The sequence below is a fragment of the Pavona decussata genome, unplaced genomic scaffold (assembly GCF_977016875.1).
Source record: "Pavona decussata unplaced genomic scaffold, jaPavDecu1.1 SCAFFOLD_366, whole genome shotgun sequence".
NCBI lineage: Eukaryota > Metazoa > Cnidaria > Anthozoa > Scleractinia > Agariciidae > Pavona > Pavona decussata.
In genome coordinates, this window is record NW_028145742.1 from 1,676,915 (window position 1) to 1,699,110 (window position 22,196).

At 38.1% G+C, this 22,196-nt stretch overlaps 3 protein-coding genes across 4 annotated transcripts; 2 read left to right on the forward strand and 1 right to left on the reverse strand.

Annotated features, from left to right (window-relative positions):
- The first annotated feature begins 3,112 nt into the window (after positions 1–3,112).
- Positions 3,113–7,464, forward strand: LOC146452684 (CDP-diacylglycerol--inositol 3-phosphatidyltransferase-like). Its single transcript, XM_085097459.1, has 7 exons — positions 3,113–3,247; positions 3,459–3,593; positions 4,601–4,640; positions 5,152–5,265; positions 5,448–5,529; positions 6,026–6,107; positions 6,643–7,464. The coding sequence occupies exons 1-7, from the start codon at positions 3,208–3,210 to the stop codon at positions 6,801–6,803; spliced, it is 654 nt and encodes a 217-aa protein (XP_084953585.1). The 5' UTR covers positions 3,113–3,207; the 3' UTR covers positions 6,804–7,464.
- A 5,214-nt stretch (positions 7,465–12,678) lies between these two features.
- Positions 12,679–16,535, forward strand: LOC146452685 (uncharacterized). The gene is made up of 3 exons (XM_085097613.1): positions 12,679–13,432; positions 15,002–15,157; positions 15,917–16,535. The coding sequence occupies exons 1-3, from the start codon at positions 12,720–12,722 to the stop codon at positions 16,374–16,376; spliced, it is 1,329 nt and encodes a 442-aa protein (XP_084953739.1). The 5' UTR covers positions 12,679–12,719; the 3' UTR covers positions 16,377–16,535.
- Positions 16,536–16,637: 102 nt separating this feature from the next.
- Positions 16,638–21,958, reverse strand: LOC146452686 (uncharacterized). Of its 2 annotated transcripts, none has more exons than XM_085097618.1 (7): positions 21,843–21,958; positions 21,092–21,187; positions 20,239–20,294; positions 19,775–19,831; positions 19,194–19,314; positions 17,954–18,120; positions 16,638–17,066 (listed from the first exon to the last, which is right to left on the reverse strand). In XM_085097618.1, exons 1-7 carry the CDS (start codon positions 21,910–21,912, stop codon positions 16,968–16,970), a joined length of 666 nt encoding a protein of 221 aa, XP_084953744.1. In that variant the 5' UTR covers positions 21,913–21,958; the 3' UTR covers positions 16,638–16,967. The 2 variants fall into 2 exon arrangements, with proteins under 2 accessions (XP_084953744.1, XP_084953743.1); XM_085097617.1 differs by having other exon boundaries at positions 21,835–21,940.
- Positions 21,959–22,196: the final 238 nt, after the last annotated feature.

Sequence of the window (22,196 nt, forward strand, 5' to 3'; positions counted from 1 at the left end):
CTCAAAACATGAGTCAAAGCCTCGGTGAATGTATGACTCCTGCCCCTGCAAAAAACAAAAGAATCTCTTGGTGGGGGGTGGAGTCCAGACATAAAAAATTATCAAATTTTTCTGCATGAAAAATACAAAGCAGCCAACACGCAATTGAGTTCTTCAATCACAATAATACTGTTCACTACAACACTGTACCATTATTCAACTAGGATACCGAAAAATAAATTAATTAATAAAAGCAATTGACACTCATACTGTCATGCATCTAACAAAAAAATGTAACTAATAAGCATACTAATGAAAGGGTGATTTAATAATGTCAATCGATAGTAGGTAAAATTGCCTTGCTAAAAATGTTTTATTTGTAGGGGAACTTGCGAACAGGTCTATGTGTTCTTGAAAGTTCACAACGGGGTTGCACAAAAGAGGAAAATTTATCCTCGCCCATGTTTAGAGCGGAAAACCATAACAATTTTGGTTGACCCCCTGATCAAAATTGATTATCTTAGCTTCGGTATAAGCAATAAAGGTGGAAAACGCGATGAAAGATCCTCAGAGGAAGACACAACTAGATTTCCAGGCTTTTTGAGTATCTATGTTACTTTGTGCTGACCGTTTTTGTATCACTCAATGCTCTGCCCCATGGAATGACTTGTCTTTATAGAAAAGGAGAGAAAGAAGTGTTTAGTTAATGTAGTAAATTAATGTCAACCTTTCAAAGTACCAGAGACAAACACTTGGCATTATTGTAGCATTAAATAACAGAAAAATTAATATAAATTATGACTGCAAATTGACTTACAATACTGTTACATTCTGGGAGAAAAGGTTGAAAACCAGACCGGCCATATTACTCCCAGAAATTGGGTCTTGGCCGGAACTGACCAGTTATAATAATTATAACAATTATTGCATATACTTTTTTATTTTTTAAATCCCTTGGATATGAGCAAAATAGTGCTCCGATTGGACCCTTACTACAAGGCAATCAGCTGTAAAAATTGCAATTGAAGATATGTCATATTGACCTCGTTATTGTGCATGTTGTATGTATTAATTTATTCCTCTTATTTTGAGAACCGTTAGTTAGAAAACTGTAATAGGTCATTATGCCTCCCACTGTAAATAAAGTTGTTGTAAAATAAGGTAGTGTATGTCACCCAAGTAAAGAGTAGAAATAAATGTTTTAGAAAAGCAAAATTGTTTCTCCTCAGTTTCACTTTGTCATTAAGTTAGTGTGGAGCAACCTTGTCTGATCCCCAGAGAATTCAAAGTGGCAGCATTTCGTCCAACCGCCATCTTGAAAGCAGAGATGGCCCTGCGAATGAGAAACCAAAGGATAAACAGAATTTTCAGGAAGCATCAGCTCTAAATTTTAAAACTGATAACAATCCTGGGTTAACAAACTGAATGACATTGCTTTGGACAATTTGCCACAGAACAACGGCCGTTAGTGATCACTGATAGAGCAACGTAATGACTTTTGTACAATAGTCTCCTGCTAACTCAAGTACCAACTATCTTGAAAAGAAGTTAATTACCCTTAGATTACTGTTTAAAGAATTTGCTTCTGCCTATTTTGAACTCTGAGTTTCTCCAATAAATTTTCTTTTGCCTTGATTGTAGCATCATCACATAACGAATACAGCAAATGTGTGCCGTGAAGTTATGCATGACCCTCCCCCCCCCCCCCCCAGGAAGGGGCACTCAACAAAAGTCCAATCTCTTACCCTGTTATAGCATTGTCATATACCTTCCATAGAAAATGGTACCCCTTTCAGTACCTGTGGTAGAAACTCTACAAATCATTTCAGTGAGTCAGTTCAAGATATCTTTATTTCATATAACAGTTTTCCCTACTCTTTTCTATACTTCAGCTTGTGAAATCCCTACTCTTTTATAATTATTCCTCTAGACTGAAAAAGGTACCCCTCTGGGGCAAAACCACCCCCAGTGCATCAAATTATTTAAGGTTCATGGTATTGCAGAACTATTCTCATTATGATCATAAGAAACAATCTTGAGGGAAGGGGGTGTGTTATATATGGGGTCTAGGGGCACTGATTATGTTGCCACCCTGCCCCCTCCCAAAACCAAGGTAACTTCTAGAGCATCTAAGTATGACGATGATACTTGGAGGGTATATAAGCTCAGAGTACTTTCCAAACTTTGAAGTACACAAAATAAGATGATGACACCATACAATGGAGGTGTTAAGTCATTAGTTCTGAACTGCAGCCATCTTGGATTTCTTGATTTCTTCAGTTCTTCCTATAAGCGAATGTGTAAGCATGCTGGTTTACTTGTAGATCAGTTGATCATTTTAGGCTGGTCTGAAATTGGGTATAGTGTTCACAAGTAAAGTAGGGTTGGAAGACCTATACAACTCCTACTCACATGTTTGTAACTTTCATCTCAGTCTTCTGACCAATTTAGCTTCTTGTAGATTTGATGATTTGGAGGATTTTCCTGGTCTAAAATAGGATATTGATTTAAGGATTTGATCTAAAATGGAGAAAATCGCTTATTTTGGTCTGAAATAGGGTAAGGGGTTTCAAGAAGTGTGTGCCACACACCCACCCACCCAAATTTTTGGGGAGTACCCCCTCCCCCCCCCCCCCCCCCCCCGCCCTCACACACACACACCCACACACCCACACAACATTAGCATGTCCCCAACTGGGTGTAGAAAAACTTTTGAATGCAGAGGTCCACACAACGCAGGAATTAAATTTGCTGGTAATTTTGCCGGATCTCACTTGTGAAAGACCTTGTGTCAGGCGTCTCTTGAATGTGAAATACAAAGTTGAATGCAAGGCTGGCACTACGAAAAAGGGCAGATTTATTAGTGGGCAATATTTCGACTAATAGAATTAGTCTTCCTCAGGGCCAGAGCTATACTGAAGGAAAATATAGTAACAGCTCCTTAAATTAAAGTTTGAAAAAATTGGGTGTGTCACATTTCTCTAAAAATAAATTTAACAAATTTTGTGTGCAAAAACCCCCTTAGCTGTTATTAAAATGATCAAAATAAATTAAGAAACACTAACATTGTTAGGTAAGCGTAAAATTCTTGCAAAATATTAAATAAGTTCATCCCTCTGTTGCAAGTCACGTGAACACCTCAGTGGACAACACCTTGCCCCATCCCACCCCGGAAAGAATGCTGGGAATTCTTGTTTAGTTGGGTCTGAATTTTAAAATTTTAGCAATATGAAGGAAAACGTGTTTCTTTTTATCCCCAACTTGATTGGTAAGTAAATTCTAGCTGGTTCTATCCAGATGAGTTTATTTTTGGTTAGTGTACTTCGGCATTTTTCTACCATTTAAGAGGTTTGCAGTTTAATCGAAGCCTTCGCTGTTTCAAAACATTAAAGATAAGCTTTGCTAAATAATAGCGTTTATGGTCCTTTTTGCGCGTATTTTAGCTACAGATCATTAGAAAAATCATTCTCTTCTCACAGGTTATGCAAGAATCGTGCTAGCCATCCTGTCGTTTTATTTTATGCCGACCGATCCTATAGTTGCTGCGAACATGTACCTACTGAGTGGCTTACTTGATGCATTTGACGGACATGCAGCTAGATATTTTAATCAAAGTAAGACTAAAGTGTATTCTTACATGTGCCTTTAGCTTTTATTTGTGATTCTTTTGAAAACTCTTCGCAAGAAATTACGAAGTATGATATATGATTTTCATTTGATGTTCTTTTGTATGGTTAACTGAATATTATATGTATGACATAATATTTACATATTCATTTTGTTGAGAATAGGATGTGAATATTCACCCTCACGTTCCCGACGTACAGATTTTTCGGCAAAATTTTTGGTGAACACCCTTGCTAATCCTATGTGAGAGTTAACCAGAAAGGTGGGGGAGGTTAGGGGGGGAGGGGGGGGGGTTGGTTGGGGGTGGTTGTAGCTAGGCAACTAAGATTAATTTCCTACAGTGATTGTGGCAAATCAACTACAGGCAATGTTCCTTGTGTTATGATTTTGTTGAGATGAGGTAAAAGGAATGTTGCCTCACACCAGTCTGCTGCAGAGTGTAGCAGAATTTGAAGAGATCTCGAGCACGCTAAGGCGAGTTTACTGGCACCCACCGTGTGCAATTATATAATCTTCAGTATAAAACCTCTCCGGGAGATTCATGGTCCGAGTCCTGGAGGTTGCAAATCTTTTTCTCCTGCTGCATGTCTTCTGAATCACACTCCTTCTTCTTCCGTATTGTCCATAATTTGTTGCCATTTTGAACTTTTTTTTCAAGTTATAACATTTAGTAATGTAGGACACTGCACTTTTTATCTTTTAGTATACACACTTAAGTCAGAGTGGAAACTAAACATTCTGAGAACAGCATTTTTTAAGGCTGTTTTCAGCAAGGTAATTCAGTAGACTACTTTTGGCATGCACACAAAACTTGTGCAAACAAATTTACTTGTACGTACATGGACCATGCTCTGCAGACTAGGCCTTGTATGATGTTGGGCTTACCTCAGGATTCTGTTGTTGATGCCTCACACAACCATATGTAAATTTGTCTGAGAAAGTATTCTACTATTGTGACATTTTTTTGTGATAACTTTAATTCTTGTCCCCGAAGGTACAATGTTTGGTTCAATGCTGGATATGCTTACTGACAGGTAAGATCAATTAGATAAAAAATCTATCATCTACAATGTAAAAGCCAAGGGAAAGTTACACACAAATGGCAGGTGTTCCACATGCCTAGAGCTTAAGCCATTTTGAGAAACACTAGGAGTATCAAGCCCATTGGCCCCCACCCCACCCCCAACCACCCCCACGGCCAGAAATGGTCTGGTCTTAGTGCTAGATTATCAGGCAGAAGTTTGGTCAATAAAAAAAATTTTTCTTTTATTTAGGGAAAATATTTAAGAGTTTCCCTTACACAAATGTGTACTTTCTGTTTCAGTGCACAATAACCAAATTTTTTGATACAGAAATACAAATTATGTAGTACATTCAGTGAAATTCAAGTCATATTTTCCATGGTGAATTGTAAACTAGTGTTCATGCTTATGCACAGTATTTTACTTCCCTTGATGCAAATGCAAGTTTGTTCGGAAAAAGCTTCTGCTCTCATTTCACACTGTATTTTGTTTTTACTAATTCAACTATTTTCTTGATTTTTAGATGTGTAACCACAGCTCTACTTGTGATGCTGGCTCTTTTTTATCCTAAGTATATTTTTGTTTTTCAAATGCTGATTTGTCTGGATATTGCAAGTCATTGGATCCACGTGCAAAGGTATTTCAATCTAAACTCTCCAGCATCTTGAAGTAGTTGCACACAAAGTTTTTGCAGGATGTTTGCAAAACATATGGATTGTTCTTTAGAATCATTGTGTTTGTCATGGTAACACATTGGTAAGAACTGTATAGTTGTGAGATAGAGACAACATTGGTTTGATTATTTTTCCTTTTCTTTAGCTCACTATTAAAAGGTGGAGCAAGTCACAAGAAAATTGATTTGTCAGGCAACTTCTTTCTCAGAATATACTACCACTCCAGGGTAATGATTCTTAATTATAAATATTTAATAATAATATTTTTTAATAATTTAATAATAAATAGTTTTAACAATTATTCAAGCATTTTTTGGACTTTTATGCATGATAATGCATCTCATGTCTAAATCATGATTTAATTCATTTATTTTTACAGGTCCCCCTTTGATGTCAGTTTGTTGTTGTTTTTTTACACCAACAAGGCTATCCTGTCTAGATGTTATGTTATTTCTATTAATTATTTATTTGGTTTTACTTATTGATGATGCTATCCAGATCAACATGGGAATGTTCTCATTAATTTTGAGGAGAGAGGAAAATTGTAATAATTATTGTAAGAGGGAAAAAAAAACCTTTAGGATGAGAAGCAGCAATGACATCAACCTACAATTGATGCCGAGAATTGAGGCTCTAGTCCAACACCATGTCATTGCTGCTCCTATCCCTGAACAGAGTTAAAGTTTTATTACTCTGACAGGATTTTTTTATTCCATATGCTAGGTGGTTCTTTTTATCATGTGTGCAGGCAATGAGCTGTTTTTCTGTTTGTTGTACTTGCTGCATTTTACATCTGGACCTGTTGGTAAGTTCTTTGTGTATTTAAATGGACAGTGTGAGACACAAATGTGGTTGTTATTGTGTCTATGACAACAGAAATTGAAGTTTAACCAAAAACAAACCAGAAATATTGCAGCCATCTGGAAGGCATGTTCTGCAAAATTTTCATATGAAAGAGTTGAGCCCAATCCAGTTCCTGTTAATTTTGAACTCCATGCCTAGTTACTGAGCTTGCTTTTAATATTGTGTTTGTTGCCTTGAAAAATTATGCTCAAGTAGTTAGAAAGGACCTAAATTTTTGTTCTATGGTGGGAACGAAAAGAAAAAGTGAACTTTATTGTAAGAATTACCGGTAGTATTAGATATATAATTTTTGTAATCATAATCCTGTTTAACATCACAAGAAGAAATACCACATTACATGGGTTTTGTGGGATGCGTCAAACACATCAGTTCATCAACAAATTATTGGTTACTATCTGCAATATCATACTACAGCTGTAGGTTCACTCTGATGAGTACTCTGCTGCCTACTGAATGATGTGATCGCTTTCTTGTAGTATCTGTTGGTGGTATGTCATTTGGCTTGTGGGTGGGTCTGGCATGGCTCACCCTACCCATCTGTGTTCTCAAGCAGGGAATCAGCATCATTCAATTGATTGTTGCTTGTATCAACACAGCAGCCTTGGATGAGAGTGAACGAGAGCGGGTGAATAAGTGACTAGAAGTGGACTCCAAGGAACAGCAGAAAATGCTGCCAAGTTAAACAAGTTCAGGAATGAACAGATTCTTTCATCTGTGATTCATTTAAATTTTAATATATTTCACTTCCAATATTATTATAACAGTTATCATCACCATCATTGTCATCATCATCATCATCATCATTTCCCAACTGCCTTTAGGTTATGCTAATGTTTTGACTTCAAAACTGTACATGTTGTATACGTTGGACACTCACTGGGAATGGAAGTGTATAGGTTTTTTAAGGTCCAAATGGTTTTTCAAGTGCCTGGGCTTTCTAGATACAAAAGCACAAGCACAAAAGGGTATGGTTTGCGAGGCTGATGTCTGGTTTTACTTTTATTTGCTAGTCCAAGATTAGTTTATTTTATTGAAAGGAATGATTGTTATGAAAGCAAATAAATCACGTTTGTAAATATTCAACAACTCGATCACTAAGCTGAATACACAATGTGAGAGTTAGGTAGGTAGGAAATATATTTCTATTCAGATTGTAGAGTAGCAAGGTAATGCTAGCATCTCCGAATACAAAGTGTGTAAAATAAAATAAAATAATTAAAAAAAAGAAAGAAAAAAGATCTGTACAAAACAAACATATATGATTGTTTCAATTAAATCTGTATATTATTAAGCAATGATTATTTGTTAATTCTTCTCAGACCATGTATGGTGTTCTTTTCAACGAAGCACGAGCTAAGATAAAGGGGTGCACACACTCAATAAATGCAAACTCTTTTTGATATGCTCCAGTCTGCAGCATTTTAAAAAGAGTTTGCAAAAAGCACAGCAAGCATCATTTCATCCTTGTCAAAATCTTTTTTTTTTATTTTTATTTTTGAAGAAAAAACAAAGCTCATAAGATATACTAACTTGACCACGGAAAATCTCAGCCTGGTTACCGAGATGAAATGTGGCGCTTTGCAGCCTCTAAATATAGAAACTGTTTGTTGTTGCTTTGAGCTAATAGGAGTAATTCTGACCTAAAAAATCATACAAAGTAACCAGATAATACTGCCTGCTCTTTCACGGCAACATGTGTGGGTCTTAAGAAATTCATCCCAGTTGCTACACCAAAGTTTTCATATTGGTAAATTTCCAGCTAAGTTACCAGGATCTTGTCTGTAACTAGGCTTCCTCAACTATTCATTGCTGCTGCAGCAAGCAAGGGGGCCACAAGATCAGCAAGGTGGCCATTATGGGAGGTTTTCATTCATACGTACAGAGTTGAAAGAAGTGAGTCTTCACAGGCTTCAGGTGAGGTGAGTCTGCACATTAATATTAACAATGAAAATGGTATACATACACTCGATTGCAAAAACGTTGACACCTAAAAAGCATAAACCGTGAACGATGAGACCTAATGGCTTTATGGGTATAAGTGTACTACATTTTATTTTCATAATATTCTATTCTCGTGCAACGGCTGATGACCAAAATTAGGTTCACGTGGTGAATGATGGAAACTGTCCAAGCTTTACTTAAAGTGTCCAAGTTGGCCAACAAGGGCCAATTTGAGTGATATACAATTTGCGATTTGCCTAAGTTCAAAACAGGCAATGAACTTAAGCAGTATTTGGTAGAAAATTATTCGGAAGTATTAAGTCAGCACTGCATTTTTATTGCAAAGAACGAGAATGGTAAATTATTGATTATGGAAATGAGGTTATTGTTTAAACACTACCCACAAATCTGTTGGGTCTCATCGTTCACGGTTTAAGCTTTTTAGGGGTCAACGTTTTTGCAATTGAGTGTATACATTATACACTACATTACAACTATTTATGAAGAGTAGGTTTGTAAGAAGTTGGGAATTGGCAAGGGCAGTTATAAATTGAAAGGGGTTGGTAATGGTCTTACAAACTTAGGAAGCATATGCCATCAATAATTAAACATGCTACTCTGTCATACTAAACTCTCTTCCAAAAACAGCAAGTGTGACCCAAAGAACATGCATAATTTTAATTTTAAAGTAGGCAGAATGGGGATGTGCAGAAATCTTGCTGGATATTCGTCTGTCTTGGACTTTACTTTACTTGAACAGTTTGGCAATTCAAAGAACAGGTATTGACAGGAAAACCCTAAACAGAACCTAAGTCCCTCACTAAAGGGTTACATAAAGCCTACATTAACTAAAAGTTAAACAGCTACCAAAATCAAGTGGAAAATATGTACAGTAATTAAACTAGAAATCATCACTGAGTTATGAGAAAAAGGTACAATTTTTTTTGTTTTGTGTATGTAATTTGGCATGGAAGACGTATTGGCTTTCAGGTATTTCAATTATAAATACATGCATTATCCAATCTGAAGTGCATTCCAAAACTTGGCAAATTTAAACTGTTTTTCAATATTAGGTCAAAATGCCCTCAAAGAATAAAATTGAAGAATCTTCATGAAGATCTAGCGATTCGGCTGTTGTCAACTGTCTTTTGGAGTGTATCTTTGCTTTGCTTTGACCTGGATTAATTCCCTGTTCTTCCAAAACCCATCATCTACCAGTATGCCGGTCAGATAATTCCCATATACGCATCCAGAGTCAATACCCGACGCATGCGCATACTGTTGCAGACTTCGCCGAGCGTCATGTCCAAATACAACATGCTGTGGCCCCTCCCACATAGCTGCCCAGGGAAAACCATCCTCTATTTTGGAAGTTCCTTGAAATTTTTCTGGGTTGTAGTTTCTGATAAACATCATCCCCAGGGGGTCTTGGTTCTCCAATGGTACTCCCGGAAGGAGACCCCCATGCACCACTAGGACATTCAGTGAAGGAATGCTAATCGAGAAAGGGAGATTTACCAGGAATTCTTCATCTTCTTGAGTTAAGTCATACACAAACTTGCGTTTTTCTCGTACTGGTTCGTTTTTACGTTTGTGAAGAATTTCCGTTAAAAGTGACTGTTCATGGTTTCCTCGCACCGAGAACGCGCCGATCTCCCTTGCAAAGCGGATGACTTCCACAGTCTTGGGCCCTTTGAACACAAGGTCACCCACAAATACTACAACGATTTCTTGGTCAGGTGATGTACACATGCTGTACAACTCTTTGAGTTCGTCCAAACAACCGTGAACATCTCCAACGAAGAGAATTCTCTTTCCTTCCACAAACGATGGGTTTAACGTAACATGTGGTCTTGACGGTGGAAGGGTTATTTTATGACCTTTGTCTACCTTATAGCTCAGAAAAGGTCCTACATCCCTCTTGTAAATGAGACCAAAGTTGTCCAAAAAGTCTACGAGGAATTTTAGCGACGCGGTGAAAAGTCCCGTCATCTTTCCGCCATATTAGATCCACTCAATCGGGAGTGTATGTGACACCCAAGTGTCCATCCAATATTGCAATCCCAGAATGCAGTACGACTATAAAGCAATCAATTCATCTTAAATTAGGCAGGGTAGCTCTCAGCACTAGGCTAGTATCAAAAGAGGCCCTGTGTCATTTATGACAACTACAAAATAATAACTAAAATATTATTTAATTAAAAACTAGGAAGTAACGATTAAAACTAAGCACACACACACACAATGGGGACTCATCTGAGTAAACTGTAGTTTAAGAAGGTTCTTAGACATAGAGAGCGATGTCGCTTCTTTTATTGTTTTTGGTAATTTATTAAAAAGGAACGAACCTAAATATCTGAAAGTAGTTTTACCTTACCTTATTTTGACACACACCTTTGAACAAATTACTCCCAAGACGGTTTCACTAAACGAAACTTAGCCAATATTTACAATCTGCGTTTTACTCGGAACCCCAAAAGTTTCATTACAAACCCTCAGTTCTGCGAGACTTAGCCAACCTGTTTCAGAACTCTCTCTTCCTCTGCACTGCGTAGCGTGTGGCGGGAGAAGAGAGACAGAAGAGGGAGTTCTGAGAAAGGACTATGCGAGACTCTGTGAACATGACAATGGCCTGTAAATCATGCCAACAGGCTGTCGTGCGTCAGGCTCCAATTTTTCAAAGAGCGGATAACTTTATCCAGCAGATAAAATGTGTTGGTTGGTGTACATTTTATCTTTCGGGTAGAGTCCGCTCCGTTGAACAGCCTTGCAGTCCCAGGGCTCTGCAACGGCCAATTGTTTTGTCTGCGTTTCAAACATGGTGCCTGTTTGAGAAATGTCAAAAGACATTGATTCTATCTGCGCACTCTATCTTGTTTTGTTACCACGAGAAATAGAAATACAAAGACATTTAAACTATACCATCGGCGCGTGAGCTGAGGTCGAAACGATGTAAACAGCGACGAAAGCAAGTGGAACCTCTCTAAAAATCAGTACTAAATTAAGACATCAATGATCCCAACTCAAGCGAAGCCGAACTCGACGAACTCCAGGTTTAAACTGATTTACTGGTTCTATTTAACTTTATTTTACTCTATTATATTCACTCCTCGCTGCAAGCCTAAATATTTATCCGCTTTCTTGTATTCCATTTTTGCTTCATAGAAACTGAGTTGTAAGCATTTTCCGATTTAAATTTTCAATCAAGAGAGAACAAAGCCTCTAGCCGAAACTTATCTAAAAAAAAAACTTGCTTCCTTTAGAAGGTGTTTTCAGCTGTAGAATTGGAAAACGATAAAGATCTTTAAATTAATGAAGGTTTGTTTTCGGTTTGCGCTCGCGCTCACTCACACCTTGAAGCCGAAGTGATTTGCACACTTTAACACCTCTTAGGTTCATTGCTGCCAACTCAACCATTTCCAGTTAAATTTTTAGTGTCAAAGAGTGACAGGCCAGCACGACTCCCTAGCGCGTGTTTTAGCCTTTTTTATTATTTGGCTCTCGCGAGTCAGTATATCTTTGATTGACCGCCCTCTTTTGTAACATATAAGGGGCGGGTCTTTGTAGATTTCTTGGAGCAATGGTTGTTGCTCTATTAAGTGCCAGTCTTTCATGAAGATTTGCTTTAAGTCTGGCACTGCTGGGTGGCATTGTGTAACGAAAGGCAAGATTCGTTTGTTCTCCTTTGGCCTTTTAAGGAGTGCCAGTTTCCAGTTTTCAAATTGCACTTCTTAGTTATCTGAGACGGTCCTTTGAACAAGGTTCTCGGATAACCTCTTTCCCGTAGGCGTGATTTAAGATTTTTATTTACTCTTCGATTATTTTTTTTAAGAGAGTTTGTTCTAAGAAGTGTCAGAGCCTCGCGTTTGATGAAGCTTTTTTTATTTTTACCCCTGGTGGGTGGCACGAAGAGAAGTGCGTATATTGAAATGTTTCAGTAGGTTTAAAGTGCGCACGCACATCAAGAATTGAATTGCTCCTGCGGAATCTTTCACCTTTATAAATGTTTGTATCTAGAAATGTCGTTTCTGTTTCTAAAACTTCAGCCGTAAATTTAATTGTGGTGTGGTGTTTGTTTGCTTGCTCAATGAACTGCAGTATCCCTTCTCTGTTTAAAATCCAAGGGAAAATATGTCTTCTATATATCGTTTCCAAACGAGCGGTTTTAATGCGCTTTGGTTTAAAATCTCCGTTTCAACCTCAGCCATGAAGATATGGGCAAAGGCGACTGCTTTTCACCCTTAAACTAAACTCCGTTTCGATAGAATCTTAGAATAAACTTGGTTGCTTCCAGACTAGCGATTTGGATTGCTGTATCGGAATTTAGCCTTACAGAAATCGTCGGTTTTCTAAATTTTTGCTCGAACAAAGAAATCGGACCACCTAATTTCATATTCTTTTAGCTTTCCGACTCATCACGGCTGAAGACACCTTGTTTTTGCATATTAATAATGCTTATCTTAAAAGAAAAAAAAAAATTAACTTTAACGTTCAAGATAAATAGAGCTACTTGGTCCACCGTGATCGTATTGATTCTGGCTCTCTCGGGGGTACACGCGGCACGGGTTAACGCTAACGTGTAATTAGCCTGAAACACGGTCACGCAAACTATATGCATATCACAACTGACTCTGCGGTAGTAATGGCTTCTGTGTGTTCAGCCTCGCAAATAAAGCCAAATGTGTTGTGTTTATTCACAAGTGAACGAAGCAAGATTATCCATTCAAGTGCAATATTCCATTCTGATTTTCACCGCGTAATTTCAATTCCAAGTCAACTGGATGATTGCCGAATTGATGGGCGGTTCGATTACTTAAAAGCAACAGAAGTTTGTTTAAAGGCTGTACACGAGTATTCAATAGATGCATTTATGGCTTTGGACGACGACTCGTCGCCAATTTTGCCTGTGATAGTGGAGAAGTATGGCAAAAAAACTTTTCGTGGTCCAACATTTGAATCGTTCTTTTTAACGTTCAACAAATTTTACACCCGAAAGTTTCTTGATCCTAATCCAATACCGTATGCCCATGTAGATTTGAATCGCCCTTTAAAAGCTACTGATCTTGACAATATGGCGAAAGAGATTGGTTTTCCTGCGATTTTAAAACCACAAACTGCTACTTCGGCAATTTTGGTGCAGATTGTGAGGTCTCTGCCTGAGTTAGCAGAAGCCATCCAGTATTCAAGAGTGCATTACAATTCAATGGCGGAGAACATCACACCTTTTGTGACTAACTATTTAGATGCAATCAAATTCCCATTAGCTTTAACAGATGGCATGATTTTAGAGAAATTTGTGGAAGGCGAAATCTTCGACCTGGATGGGTAAGTACATCTGGAAGGTGTGCCAGCGATTTGTTTTGAAGTTTGTTAATCTAATTTACATGTATGTTTGGTTTATCAACAGAGTTGACAACTAAAGGTAAATTAGCACCGTAAAGAGTCGAGATTCGACTGAGAGATATGTTGCCAATTCATCGTCAGTTATTCAATTTCTTTGATAAAACCAAATATTCGTTTCTACTCCCCACCGAGGCAGCACCACAGTTTCTATAAAAACTAACCACCTTATCCATTTTTAATTTACATGTAACCAAACCAACTTTTCATGAAAACATAGAATAATGCTAATTGCTCTTGAAACAATAAAGTAGAATAACTTATATTTCCGTCTTACAAACACTTTTTTTTACAACCTGTATAATAACAAAATTAAAATGAACTATTCTGTAGTGCTCTTTTTTGACACTACCAAGCAAGACCGCGGTGCTAATGCGTAAATCTGTTTACAGAATAGCCAATCCTGGTGTTATTAAATATTTACAAACTTCAAACCGCACAGTGGGCCATTTATTAAAAATTTAATCTAACTTTGGGCACCTGTCAGCCGGGGATTTGTCGATTTTGCATTTGCTCACTTTTTCTTTCATCGAAATTTGACAAGTCAAATCTTATCTGCACTCTACTTGAAACGCTTTCAAATCAGCGTTATAGGTGGCAAATGGTAAAGGTTGTTGAATTTTCTGCTAGAGTTCTTTTATTCTCTTAAAGTCCAGACTTTTCCTTCGGCAACTGACTTGTCGTCGCTGAGGCCTTTGTATAAAGTACACAAATAAATTCTTTGAACCAGCTGGGAGATTTGAAAACAAAACGTTTTAATTATTTCCGTGATCTGGCGACCGATAAGATTTAACCACTTTGCTGCTTCAATCCTACGAAAAGTTTCCAATGTCAGTTTTAGCCAAAACTACGGAGCCCGGCAAGTGTCATGGTCATCATTCTTTTTTTTTTTTGGCCTACTTTTGACGACTTTTTTTGCCGACCCGACTTTTCTGTCGACTTTTCTGCCAACATTTTTCGTTTTTTGTCGACTTTTGTGTCAACTTTTTGTCGAGTTTTTTGTCGGGCACTTTCCGGGCTCCGTACAAAACCGACTGATGAATACATTCAATTCTCGCCTTCGCGGACACTTCGCTATCACGGAAACCCCGATAATATGGGACAGCAGCTAAATCTGCGGCAAAAATAAATTACAGACATTTGACTGAACTGAATTTCCGCTATTACGGACTCTCGCTATTAATAAAACTAACTCGCGTTCGCAAGGGTGTCCGCAATAAAGGGAGTTGACTGTATGCCTCAACTAAACCGTTGGACCTACCCGATGATATTCTCCGAAAGATATGCCCCATTTTTAGGGCGTTTCTGTTGTTTGCTCTCTCAGTTTTACTATCAACCATTGATAGAACCACCAATCGGTGGTTGTAGTCGACAGCATTTTCACTGTTCTAATCATGTTCTGACTACGTTTACCAACTCACTGAAATTGAATTGAATAACTTTATTTAGACACGGCCAACACGTCAAAACTATTGTTCTCAATTTTCTTTTCAGATATGCGTTCAACGGCAAAGCTTACCACTGGGCGCTTTATGACATGACAACATGGCCGTGTAGCCCGAGCGCCACTCAGATGCTGCTTCTCCCTTGCATGCGTCCTATTCACGTGCAGGAAAAATTATGGGACATGTTCGACGCGGTGGCAAACAGGTTTGGTTAGGGACCTTGACAAATAGACTAAGGGGCGAACTAAAACGTAGCTGGAATAAATGTGATGGCGTGTTGCGGTTGCCCCCGCCCGAAAAAATGAATTTTTTTCTAACATGGTGTTTGCGTTTGCTGAGCCATTTCTTGTAGCCTTATTGGTACGGAATCACAAGAAAATCGACTAATTGGCTGAAAAAATCTCCCTTCAATGTGAATTCAGTGTGTTTTGTTTTCTTTAATGGTCTTAAAGGCAACTTTCTGTGTAGGGGTGGAAACAAAAACTTCCAACTAGAAACCCTGTCTGTATATGGAAGACCCCTGCCGGAGGGGTGTGCGGAGTTTGCGCCACCCCCCCCCCCCCCCCAGACAAAAAATCGTAGGTACGGCCCCGGGTATGCCTGCATTATTCACTGATTAATGCATGATGCTCATAAAAAGGAGATATAAAAGCCGATTCGACTGTAGATTGAACTTCTCCACGAAAATAAGGCTTATAACCAATCGGATAACTGAGAAACAAACAAATAAACACACTTGGGATTTTTTTGGTGATTTACTGAAATAGTAAGATTTCTAACTTACGAAGGCAGTAAGTGGTATTACTGAAGGACGTAACGTGCAATCGGGTCATTCTTGTCATCTTCAATTGGCCAAAAAGGGATTTGACAGTAAAAATGGTGTGAAAATTCTCAATATTCTAGCCTCATCTTATAGCTCATAAACAACTAACCCTAATTTGCCCTGTATGCTTTTCATTTGCAGACTTATTCAAAATGGTTTTGACAACCAGTTTATAAATATCCAACTCTTCTTATGCAAAAATGGAGACGTGCGATTACTTGAAGTGAACGGTAGAATGTCCACCGTCTGCGTACCAATGTGCCAAAGCAGCCTCTCACCCGGAGACACAATCCAGGCGCAACTGAGCGTGGCATTGGGAATACAACCGCAGGCACCAAGATTCACGGGCGTACACTCCGCGTTCGTTGAGATCAGAATTACAATTTCTGGCAAGGCGGATGAAATTATCGATTTTACAGTTGCCGAGGCCATGCAAAATGTAGAATTGTACGTAACACGTGACGATTACATACAGCCCGTGGGGGATGGTGGGAAGGAATGTGGTGTGGCGTATGTTACCGCTGACAGCCGTGAGGAGATCATGCGCAAACACAGCGAACTTTACCACAAACTGTTTAAAAAACACCCCATGGGATGTTAAAGAGCTCTGGATGGATTCAGCTTAAGAACAACATAGTTCACCTCATAAGAAACAACAATCTCTTGCATGCGCATTCATTCTCATCCCCAGAGCCTCCAGGCCCTCCTAGCCGCCCCGCCAGCTAAGAAGGCCAGGCGGCTTGGGAGACGAACATGGAATCAACCTCATTCCCAGGGCCTCTCCTCTTTGGGAAGATGAGAGACCCTGGGAATGAGGTTGAGACTGAATCCCTTAAACAAAAAAAAAAAACATACCCTGAAATAAATCTAAAAACCACTTTTATTACAAGTATTTCTACTTTTGTTCCTTCACCATGGTTGATTATTTGTAAGGGTATTACTCTCAAGGTTCTTGATGTTAGAGCAGTAACCGGCCTACATCAGTTATATAATTAGGTAAGTCCTGCTCACACGCGAGTGATTTTGAGCAATTTTGATCTGACATTGGGTACAGGTTTTAATTGTGTAATGGTCTCAAATAGGCTCAGTATAGAATCTTGTAGCCTTGGCATGAAGTAGTTGACTGGGTACACAACACAACCCAGGTTATGAGGAAGGTCTCCCAGGTAGTAGTTTTAGCAAACTGTAATTTCTAGCTGGTAGCTTCTGTTGTCTGTTCTGATGTTGGTGACATTTTGTTCTGTTCCTGTTCTGCCAGCAAATCTTGTATGTGGCTTATAATAAACCAAATCTGCCACAAATACAAACAAGTTGGTTAGCGTGGCTAACCAGAATTCAACACTTTTGTTCTATTTGTCACATGATATAGCATTTTAGAGCTGGAAAACACACCAAATATTAAACCTCCAACTGTGCACATTACCCCCCCCCCCCCCCCAGGGAAAGTGGACACCTTAGCAAGCAGTTGCTGATCAAGTGAGCAATGTCATCCTCTTAATGGTCCCTACATCGTCATGCAAGAAGTCCCACAAGGACAATAATAATAATAATAAAAAAATTCTGGCAGAGCTGCATACTAACTGTGTAGTTGGCTTGATAGCTCAGTTGGTAGAGCACTGCACCGGCATCACAGAGGTCATGGAATCCCGTTCAAGCCTGAATTTTTTTCAGGCTTTCTTTTCGCAACTGCCTTAGTTGCGTACTAACTGCAAAGATCTTGTTAATCTTTCTCCCGCAGTTTCACATATTCATATACTTCATTCAAAATCCTGTTTGCTGTGAGGCGCGCAGTGCCGAAACACTAAACATTAACAATAATCAAGAAATATTGCTAAATCTTGCTGATTTTGCTTTGCAAGGACAACCAGAAGACAATTTAGTGGTCATATTTATTTCTTGGGGATGGTATAATGGCTAGTATACCATGGCTGTTAAGCCAATCAAATCCCTAGAATTGCATTATACAATGATCCAGTTTTTAATAATTTATGATATTTATTCATTGCAATTTGCAAGTTTTTTTCCCTGTGCTTTAATTAATTTAGAGTGTTTAACTAGTGACCTAGGAAGGATAAAAAGGGTACATAAGTTGTAGACTTCAAAACTTTGTTTTAAAAGTAGTTTTTCGCAAGCCTGTGAATTTCATGACCAGGAATTGCTACTGCACACAACACTTACTTCAACAGCCATGCAGAGAGCTCTGCCAGACACCAGGATTCCAACAACTGCCATCTGTGAGTGGTGTGACATGAAAGGTGACCACAGGTGGGTCTTGAGACCATACAACCACACAGGGAGCCCATGCAGGCCACAGACAGCAAACGCACCTGCTGGGGTCTTGAATCCTGAGATAAATATTACAACATAGTTTAACACATAGGGTCAACATTCTGTGATGAAAAAAAATGAAAGCACTATTGAACAACACATAAAATAAACTGCAACAACTAAAAATAATATTATTATTGTTGATGCCTAGTTAAGCAAGTTGGTTCATTGTTTGATTGCTAAGATAAGTTTTGTCTCTGAAGATGAATAATTTTTTCCATAAAAGGTTAACAGCTTCAACTGTTCTATCTAGCAATTTTTCTAAAAACAACTTCTAAGGGAGGGGGGCTGTGTTGGACTAGCATCCCATCCAGGGGGTAGTTGGAAGAGTTTCTTTAAACTATCAATAGAAGCAGCCGCAAAGTAATGGCCAGGTGATCTGGGGAACTTTCAATTCAGCTAAAATTTTCAGTTCAACTGGTTTAAATGCAAATGGAACACACGGATCAAATGGAAATGTCCCAGAATAAACGGACGAACTTGGAGGTACAGCTAACTCCACTTTTTTGGAACGGAAATTACCATCCATTTACACAAGGTTTTCATTTCCACTTTGTTGTCCTCTTACACCATCACCTAAGTATTTTGATCTTCCAAGGAGATCGCAAGTTTGCAATGAATGAAAAAAATATTTGACAGACAGTTTCCATAATTTCCAAAGTCTGTTTTTTTCCAGCTAAATGGAAAGCACCCCTGGTATTGCTCAGAGAAAGACTTCCCTTTAAGTCCCAATTGTGATCAGCATCTAATTTCTCCTAAGGATACCACTGCATGATTAAACATTCAGATCATGAGAATCAAGGAAATGATCACTAACAATACCATGCATTGATTGATAAACAAATTCTCTCAACTATTCCCATAAGAAATATGTAGAGAATAGTAGGGAGAAATATTATATGGATGTTGATATTAGGAATTAGAGGGTTAGCGTGACTTTATGACCCATTTACGACTTTATGACTTTATGACAGGACCCATGTTGATAGCAGTTTTTATAACTGAAATGGCCATCCTGCATTAATATGTTTTATTATTATTATTATTATTATTATTATTATTAAAACATATAGCAGGAAACATACTGTACCATTAGCCATAACAGTTTGCACCCAAGAAGGTGGGCTAGACTTAGCGCTTTTCCACTGTGATCCTAGTCTATGGGTACATACAAACACCAGCCACTCCAATGCACTGATGAAATAGCCCCACTGTTAAACAATAACAAGCTGACATAAGTGCACAGTTAATGCAAAAGACACCACAGCTAAAATGAAGGTGATATTGACTAAGGCAATGGTCCTGTGTCAAGATGGTTTTCACTACTGTGGTTTAGAACTCAGCCAGGGCCTCAAGTTTGGAAAACTGTAGCTTGAGAGAACCAGCACAAAACAGCTAAAGTCCAACCAGCATGGACAAGACTCTCTCTCCCCAACTTGGCTGGGAAAGGGGAGGGGGGTAATTTTGTTGAGGGTTTGTGACCCAAATCCACACCTGTTTTCAACATATTTTCAGAAAAAAATGGTTAAAATCTGTAGCAATTTTCAGCCCAAACCAAACCCTCTGGGGCTGTGCTTAGCTATGTATAGCTTACTTTGGGGCCTTGATATGCATGTATGGCACAATTAATTTGTATTCTTATTGTCATCACTTTCTTAAGATAATATTTACCGGGTAAAGTAAGGTCCATAGCATCCCTCTGCCAAGATTGTCACAAACAACATCTAACTTTAAAACAAACAAGGAAAACAAGTAAACCAACAATGTGTTTAATATATATGTATTTTAGAACTTCAAAGGGAAAATTTAGTCTCAGAGTAAATTCTCCTTGAGTGATCAACTTTCGTAAGTAATTGCTAATTACAAATAGTCATTATTTTTCAGACCTCTTGTAAGTGTAAACTTCTCCTAGATGACCACCGTACCAATCCAGGCATTTTTTATGGTTCTTTAATTATGTACAAGAGACTTAAATAAAGCTCCAAGTATTCCCAGCTGTGCTCATCATTGTCAAAACAAATGCCAGGCACCACTAGCAAAAGCCCAAAACCCTGAGATTGTTTAAAGTTCCAGTACTGCTGTTTTGCATTCGCTCTCAGACCTTCAATAATAGTTATACAGTATGAACTCAATACCCAAGCTCCAAATGCAGAGGTTTGATTCAGCTGACGTGCTACAATTCCATCAACAGCTGGAAAAAATACAAAATGTTGTATGAACAGTTGGAACTCAAGTATGCACAGGCAGCCCAAGCTCACGTCACTATAGAGTGTGTAATAATAATATTATTATTACACACTCTCTAGTTAATTATTAATTACTATCGGGACAATGACCTTTGAGTGAAAGTGGTATTGGGTTACAGGCGGCCATTGAGTTAAACATGTTATAAGACTTTGCATGGGGAATAAAATATGATTGATTTCAAACTTTAAATCATATAATGCTAAATTTTAACTTTCATTCAATAAAATGAATAAAACCAATTCACCTCTGGTGTACTTTTATATATTTGGAGGTTATTTCACCATTTTGGGCATTCTTTGAAATCACTGTAAGTTATTCCCTTCACAAGATGGAGTCAAGGCTACACACTTGGGTTTTACAGGCTCTCTGGTGATGCTAAATTGGCTACCTGTGGTGAATTTTACTCATTGCACGTTTAAAATAATATTGTCAGTGATGGAGGAAGAATGACAAGTAACAAAGCACAGATCACAGGAGAAACTACGACATAGATGGCAAGGCATTCCTAAGTAGAGATATTTCAGTTTTTAGTGATTTTGAAAGTCTATAACTTATGTCATACATTGGCCAGTTTGTACTAAAAATCAGCACCAAACACCGAAAAAGAAACAAACATAAAAAACAAAAACAGATTTATGGATAAAATACTTATCGGACTTAGTGGGTTATCAGGGGTTTTGAGAAATGGGTCCCAGTGTCTTAAATGAGTCCATTGACGTTATTAATTACAGTTATTCTTACCATCCAGTAACACTGAAGCCGTGTAGAAAGACAGAAACAAAACAGGATTGGTGAAGAATATCCAAGATGCTAACAAAAGGATTAGACGGACATACCCTATCGAAACACAACAAAATAAAAAAATAGCAATAAAAAATGAGTGCCCTTGTTCTCTTTACTGTTGCATTTCATTGTACTGTATTACATCAGCGCAATACATAGACAGATAGCTATTAAAATTTATTAACATGTCTGGATGGTCTAGCACCTTGTGAAGACAGGGTGCTGATTGGGGACACAATTACAACTAACAAACTAAAAATTAAAAAGTTACAATCAAAATCCTTAAGATAACACTACTGCTAAAACTAAAAATTAACACTGACAATTAAAATCCTAAAGCTAATAATTAAATTTACAATTCACAATTTAAAAGTTAAGATATTATTTTACATTAAAAAATCAAGTTGCCTATTTACACATATTGTGAGCTTAGCCCTGTGAAATATATATATAGCAACAATATTTTATATTTTCATTGCCCATCTCTGCTATGCTTTGTGTTCCTGGTTTATATAACTCATTTAATCATATTCGATTCGGCATCTCTTTAGTCTTGCTATAAAATATGCCAATAGGCCATGCCAATATATAAATGTTGAAACCTCTAAACAGCTGTCGCAGCTATAGACAACGAGGGATTCTTTCCAAAAAATCAAAATATGTGACCTAATATGTATTGAGAACGAATATTTTATGCAAACCTTCTAACCTATCAAGTTTGGCACAAACAGAAGAACATTTTCTCTTCCGTGTCTCTCCTCCATAGATCTCAACTGCATCTTGTTTTGTCATTTACCAGAGCGAAGACTGGGCACTCACACCAATGCAGTCACGTGTACGATCCAATATGGCTGCCGTCTAAGAAAGTGAACGACGTACGGCGCAACACGACAAATTTTCCTGCTTCTGACGGCTTCTGAGTGTATTCAATTCTTGAAATTAGCTGAAAATATCTTTCTTCCTTGATTTAGGCCTGGATGTAGACACTGAACTGTCAAAATAAGGGCTTTTTGTTGCCAAATTTTGAGCCTAGCATTGACAGCTCAAATCCAAAGATTTTCGG